We start from the raw sequence: 7,500 nt of genomic DNA, 5'->3' as shown, positions 1-7,500 counted from the left end.
TTCAGATTTGTGCTCGAGGTCAGAGGACCTAAGGACCAAACGACGCTGAAAATGCCCGATATGGACGTTAACCCCTTAAAATCCCAGGCTTATTACATACTAAGGCTCATTATTCAACAACTACAGGGATTTTAATGCAAACCGACTGAGCTTCACTCTTAAAAAAGATTCTTTAAGGGTTCTTTAAAGGTTGTTTAATATAAAAAATGGTTCTATGTTGAACCATGAAATCTCAAAAAAAAAAACCTTTGCATGACTAAAGGGTTCTTTGCATCGTGACGCTTTTCAGATTGGTGAAGAATGTGTTGTATATGGCACCAGTGTTCTGTTACGCTATCAAGCTTGTAACAATAACAGAACCCTTTTCAAAAAGGTTCTATATAGACCATCTACAACACACTCCATCAGTCTGAAGAACCTTCCACAATGCAAAGAACCCTTTAACCGTGCAAAAGATTCTCCGAGAGTTCAAGATGCTATACAGAACCATTTTCTTCCCTAAAGAACCCTTGAAGAACCAGCCATGTTAAAGGGTGTATTCCTAGGTTATGGAAGCGTGTAGGTAAATTTTGGGCCGGCCAGTGGGCCATGACCATTTCAGGGATTAAATGGTCACAGCCCACTGGCGGTCAGCTTGTAAGTGTGAACAGGACAGATAGGCTTAGCTGAGCTTTGGCTTACATTAAAGGGCCCATATCCAGGCTTTCTTGAACATCACATTTCTGGTATTCTATAGCATCAAAAACAGTCATAATAGTCTTACATCACTAATTCCCACCCTCTTAGAATTAGACAGGCTGGGTGTTGCCACGCCTTTAGGCCTGATGTATGCAAATGAACTCTGATGTCCAGATGGAAACACCCCATACAACTTCAGTGTGGATGAGCAGGGCTAAACTTCTATGAGCAGAATAGATGGTGTTACAAGAACAATGAATTGAAAGTCTGTCTAGCTTAGTCTACACGTATGGACTGTTTAGACTGATGAACACAATGCTTTAATATTAATGCTACATCACATTTCTGAAAAATACATCAAGATTGAAAGCTTTGATGCTGTACACAGCTGTTCAGCATGTGTAGTGGTCTGTCCTGTTCAAATCATACCCTTGACCTGTTTGATGTATGACAAAGTATTATGGTTACATTGGTAAAATGGGTTTCCAGTCTTGTCTGAATGGGCCAGTGTGCCTGCAGGTTTATACTCAACCACAATACTGAGCAGTGCCACCCACACCAGCCCTTGACTGGACAACTATGACTCGGTCCACAGAAATGACCTCACCCAGCAGTTAGGCCCAGTTGTCTTGATTTCACACCTGGCCCCAGTTATCCACCCACTTGAAATCCTTAAAAAGGAGGAGTTGCAATTTTTACTTTCTGCATAAGTCAGTTCTTAAGTATATAAACAGTGAAAGTGGGTTAATGTGAAATGCGCCCCTCAAGAAACCAAAGACCTCCAAGAGACCCTTGCCAACACCAAGTCTTTCAGCACATTTTACTTCCAACCATTGAATGAGACACAAGTCAAGGTAAGAGACCCAACACCAGTTTTCATATTAAAAATGTTCATTCAGCATTAATAAAAAAGGTAGTGTGGTAATGTAGCTTTCTGCAGCTGCTTCTAAAAAGCTCAGGAGTTATGAAGCCAGACCAAAAGCTCATTGACATCTCTGGACTTTTATTAAAATGTTCCACTTAACACTGAGCCCAATTCTCCACTCTAGGAACAAAAAAAAAAAAAAAAAAACCTCTAAAACCCTTAATAGAAAGGGGTAAAGTTTGTAAAATGGTTAAAATGTAAAACCTGTTTATTTGCATATATACAAACAATCACAAAGCAGCAGTCCATCCATCTCTGATGGCTGATTGGGAATAAAGTGCAGATCAGTAGAAATCCATTTCATGAGCAGGCTCATGAGGTGGGCAGCAGAGGAGCAGCCAGGTCCTTCAGCAGGGCGGCCTTCAGCTGTGGAAGTAGGCTGACCTTCATTAGCCTGCTGCTGGAATACTTTTTCTTTACTGCCTGTAAGACAGAAGAGGGTCAGCAGGGGTCCTGAAAAGGCTGCTCATCAGCAAGAACAACCAGTTAAGAGACCTACCACATATTTTGTGAGCCCTTCGTTAACCTTGACCACATTTTTGGCCATGTGCTGCATTATGGGCTTCAGGTGGGCCTCGCTGTATGTAGTGTAGTGCTCCTGTGTTGGAGACTAGGAGATAAAGCATAAGTAATTGACCCTAAAAGAAAGGGAAAAAAAGAAGTCAAACTGAGATGAGACACTTACCCATTTCTGTCCATCAAGCACAAGCTGAGAGAGGCAGAGGGCAGCTGCACCAGTCTCTGATGGATGGTAGTGAACCATGTCATAGTCCAGGAGGGTCAGTTCAAGGAAATATTTGGCAAGTGTGTGCTTCTCAGCATCAGCCTTGAAACAGAAAGCAAAGTTAGTTGAACTAAAGCCATTTCATATTCTGACAACAGCATTGCACCAATTAAATCCAAAGCAAACTAATCAGGGAAGTGCAGTCCCAGTAATGAGCTCCATGTACAAGTACAGGGCACTACTTTGCTCCAGAAGTACAATAAGTTGGAAGTTCAACAGAATTGGCCAAATTCAAGAAACATTAGCCCTGTACTGAACACTGTTTACACCAATACCAAGACGCTGTAGCAGAACTGACCACACTGACCAGCTGAATCAGTTTAAAGTCTACACTGCTCATTGAAGGAGCTCATTTGAGAAGGAAGTCTTACATTTCCAGCTTTGGAAGCCCTCCTGAGGAAGTGAAGGGGCAAAGGCCGTCCAAGCTCAAAGTTCAGCTCTCTGAGGATGAGCATCTCCATTTCACGTATCTGGGGTTTTGTGAAGGCGTTGTCTGTGATGTAGGCAAAGTCACCAACTTCTGGCACATACATTTCTTCATACTTGGAGGCAACCAGCATAGCAGTGACCCCCACTAGCTGCAACTTCCTTCGAGACACTGGCTGGACCTGTACAGGCATTCACAACATTACATGACATGCATCATGTTTTCTTAGAAATGGTCAAATTTGACTCAAGTCTCACCTGAAGGAAGCGATCAAGGACGGCCACAGTCATGTACAAGGTCTCCTGAAGCAGTTGGAACCTTGAGTGCACCTGAATGAGCCAGTCAACCAGGAGAGCACGCATGCGCTCATTGATCTCATAACCATCCATGTACCTTGGTTTAACTGACTGCTGGGCCTGGAACAAAAGCACATGTGGTTGGCACAGCAAAAAGCTCCTAATAAGGGTGCAACAGTCAATATAGCTGCAAGTTTTGAAGCCTCAACCAACAGTAAAGTCAAGGGTCTAAACTTTCATTATGAAATGACAGTTCTGGAGTTAAATTACACCCCTACTAAAAGAATGGGGCAAGCGGCTTTAGCTAGTGTCAAGCGTTCATACCTCAAGGCTGCGGAGGTACACATAGATGTCCTTCACATATTCAGCACACAGCTGCGGTATCTCTGCATCACCCTTGTCGATGTCCTCGATGGGACACAGCGCATCTGAAAACGCCTGGCACAGGTCGTCTTCCTCCTTCATGGAGACATCAGCTTGAACTGGAGGAGCTGGAGCCGGAGGAGGGCAGACCTCCGGCACCACTGGAGCACGTTTAGGCTGCACAGCAGCAGCATGAGCTGCAGACTTCAAGCCTTTCTGTATACAAGAAAGCACATCAGGTCACCAGAATGACACCTGCAGCATGAAGGTGTAGCTAGTTAGTGACTCAGCCAACAACCTGAAGTGAATTTGTACATGCATGGGATTAAATAACACCTTTCAGTGCAAGCATTTGATGAAAGCATGCTACTTCAGTTTTGCAAGTCTAACATTTAGCCATAACACCCTTCATTAAATTCCAGTGTTCTGTTATAGCACCTGTACTGCTCCCTCCACCATTTACCCACAGTTCACCCCTTAAAGCTTAAACAGTACAGCCCAACAAACTCCAAGTACCAAGTTATAGGGGAACCCCATACTTTGAGGGGAATTTAAATGCATAATTAAATGGTTAAGATGGAACTGAGGGGTCTGACTTGAGATGACCCACTCCAAAGAAGCTTACCAAATCTGCTATTCAGTGACCGTGAAGGGAACCAGATATCTCTGGTTCCCATCACCACTAAGCATCACTTTAATGAACCAGTCCACCAGTATACTGTCTCAGCCACTAGATCATGTAGAATGAGAAGTTGGCAAAGCAGCCCAGACTGTGGTGCGAGTAGACTATTCACAGGGTTATTCACAAACATTGGAAAGGTGTTAAGCACCAAAAGGGTTCTACTATTGAGTATGCGATTGTAACAGAACCCCTTTTAACTACAGAACTACACCATTCATCTGAAGACCACCATGCATGAACGGGTTCATACAGAACCCCGTGGTTCCAGGCACATTTCCTTTACTAGAAGAACCCATGAACCATCTTCAAGCGTGTAACCGAGCCAGCCCGTTGGAGCAGGGAGATCTCAGCATGTTTACTGGGTTGTTACCGTGGCTTTCGCAGGCTTGGCGGCGAAGTTAGAGAGCTCGCCCAGGGCAGCCCGCCTGGCTCCAGCGTTGGTCACTCCGGCCTTACCGCCGACCGGCGCTTGGTTCTCTGTATTACGGTACTAAAAAAAAAAAAACAAGACAAGGCATTTAAAAACGGTCAGGGGTGAGTGTGTCCTAGTGTGATGGACCATATGAGAGCACCCTTAAAAAGAAAGGCTCACTTCATTAGATTATTCGTTACATTAGCCTCGTATCTCCAGTAAAAGCTAGTAAGATACAGCAAACTTGGCACCAAGCACGTGGTCTGGTGGACTACGGGGAACATAACCGTTAAAAAATCTCATTTTCGGTGAACTCGCCCTTTAACAGTTACGCTAAGACAATAAGCCCTCATAGACAAGTTACCTTGGGCCTGCTTGCTTAGAAGCGACCAGAAAAGGCTAATTAAGCGATTATTTAACAAAATTCTGCAAGAAAACTGATTAAATCGAAGCAAAATCAAAGTTTATGGATTAGATTTTAAACAGGGTTAGCTAACGTTAACTGCCCAAAGACCAAAACATCGCCGAACGTGGCTTCAAACTCGCCAGCTTTTGGACCCAAGCCTCCCGTTCCACCTTAAAAACAGTGCTGCAACTACATTCTGGCTGTATCACTTAAGGTGGAACGGGAAAATTGGAATAAAAGGATAACTTTAGCCTCATGTTAACGTACCAAACATATGGGCAAGACTCGCAAGCTAGCTGGGATAGCTTACTCGATCCAACACGCCAACTTGCACAAAAATAAGACGTTTTTTGGTAATAACGTTACTCACAACAGCGCGAAGGTCCATGACACTCGTTATAAAAGGCGCTCGCCGCTCTGAAAACACTAAATCCGACCCAGAGGCTCCGCGGTTTTGCGCTTCGCTGCTCAGTCTCCGTTTAAACCACCGGGACCACGAACACAAAGCCCACAGCGATGATTCAAATACCGCTCCCCGCTTTCTGATTGGCTACTGAGCTCCTCTCCCCGCCTTCCCATTGGACACGGCGTCATCAAATGCAAATATCTCGACGGTTACTAAAAGCCATTCCTTGCTTTCGGATTGGATAGCGCCTCACAGAACACGTGCGTTTCATTGGTTCTGCCTGTGGCGCTATTCACTATCACAATAAAAGTCCTGGAGCGAGTTGCGCTCTCGGTATTTCTGTTGCGCATTTCTGTGCGTTTCCCTTCTGAGTGTGAAATCTCGGCGACCGTCAACAGCCAAAAACATGCATTTATTTATTTTGTATCTTATTTTATGAAGAATTATGAATTTATCTAGTTTTTTTTTAATGTCATTTAATGTTGTGTTTTTTAATGTTGTGCCGAATTACAATAAAATTTATTTCGCCCTTTGGTTGTTATTATTTAGATTTAATTATTTTGTTAGTATTTTTATAGTTATTTTTAGTTTTTCTTTATTGAATTTTTTTTTTGCTTCGTTGTTCAATGCTTTTACTTTCTCTTCTTAACCCTTACCTCTTTCTTTGTCAAGTTTTAAGGTGCATTTTAATACATGACAAATAATGCATTAATAAGATGATGATGATGATGATGATGATGATGATGATGATTATGATTATGATTATGATTATTATTGTTGTTGTTGTTGTTATTATCCTATTCATATATAAATATAATAGAATGAATATAATGTTCCTTGTTGCAATGTAAACATCACTTCTAATTCATATGCAATAGACAAAATGTGTAAGAAGGAACTGGAGAAGTTAAAATACATTAAAGTACAGAGCGTGCAATAACACCTACTGACTAAAGGCTGAGTAAATTAATAAATATATCTTTATCTAAGATGATTCTGCTCCAAAGCTCAGCTAATTTTTTCTTGTCTTTTCTTATTTCCCTTTTTTTCAATTAATAACAACATGGTCTGTATTTTAAATGATTCATAACTGAATCACAAACTCAGCACTGGGAAAAAATCTCCCTTGAGCCACAGAGCCTAAATCATTCTCAGAGGCCCTTTGATTGTATGGATGTGACACGAAAATGTTGTAAAATGTTTGATTAATTTTGTTTAAGTGTGTGCAAACATAAATAAACATTAAGGACAAATGCACAATACCGCCTCTGAAGAGATCACGGATTTCTCTCATCCCACTAGAGGGCACAAAAGTGCTGAGGTTCATAAGTAGGTTACAATCCTAACAGTACATGCATCCTATTTTATTTATAGTTAGGCAACAATGTTATATAATTTGCACAAGATAAGGCACACAAAATAACACCTGTCCTGTATATATATATATATATATATATATATGACTTGAAACTTTAACACTGTTTACTTACTACATCTGACATAGCAATACAAAAAATGATTTTCAATAACATGAGGATTATTTTTCCTGTGCATTTAATTATATTTCATTACCAACCTGCATCACCACTGTCACCATATCACCTCACTGTCTAGGGTTATAATATATTGTATTGTGTCAGGTTATAACTCTGTATAGTGGCTAGCATGTTAAATCGGGGCACAATGAAACACAGTTTTATATAGTGTTCGTATATAATTTCTGTCCAGATTTGCTATGCAAGTCTTTGGCTGTGCAACATAATGGGTCTTCACTGTTGTATGTTAAGCTTCATAATGCACCACACATCTTCAGTGAGAGAGAGAGAGAGAGAGCACTGGACTGCAGGTAGGCCAGTCTACAGCCTGCACTCTCTGATTACGCAGCCATGCTGTTGTAACACAGGCAGAATGTTTCTTGCCGTTGTTATGTTGATTAAGCATAGGCATCTCTGAGAAAGATATTGTCTAGAAAGGAAGCACATGTTGCTCCAAAATGTGTACATTTCTGTCAGTGATAATGGTGCTTTCAGAGATGTGCAGTTTACCCACGCGTTGGGCACTAATACCTCCCCATACCATGACAGACTCTGGATAATGAACTTTACACTGGTAACAGTCTTG

At 41.7% G+C, this 7,500-nt stretch overlaps 1 protein-coding gene across 1 annotated transcript; it reads right to left on the bottom strand.

The window, feature by feature from the left end:
• Nucleotides 1-1,785: 1,785 nt before the first annotated feature.
• ccnb2 (cyclin B2) lies at nucleotides 1,786-5,468 on the bottom strand. The gene is made up of 8 exons (XM_017711600.1): nucleotides 5,344-5,468; nucleotides 4,526-4,645; nucleotides 3,435-3,689; nucleotides 3,072-3,230; nucleotides 2,759-2,995; nucleotides 2,289-2,429; nucleotides 2,103-2,213; nucleotides 1,786-2,026 (listed from the first exon to the last, which is right to left on the bottom strand). Exons 1-8 carry the CDS (start codon nucleotides 5,359-5,361, stop codon nucleotides 1,916-1,918), a joined length of 1,152 nt encoding a protein of 383 aa, XP_017567089.1. The 5' UTR covers nucleotides 5,362-5,468; the 3' UTR covers nucleotides 1,786-1,915.
• Nucleotides 5,469-7,500: the final 2,032 nt, after the last annotated feature.

Source organism: Pygocentrus nattereri, chromosome 25 (assembly GCF_015220715.1).
Source record: "Pygocentrus nattereri isolate fPygNat1 chromosome 25, fPygNat1.pri, whole genome shotgun sequence".
Taxonomy (NCBI): domain Eukaryota; kingdom Metazoa; phylum Chordata; class Actinopteri; order Characiformes; family Serrasalmidae; genus Pygocentrus; species Pygocentrus nattereri.
Note: the sequence above shows the minus strand (reverse complement) of the source record. Positions and strands in the feature narration are given on the sequence as shown.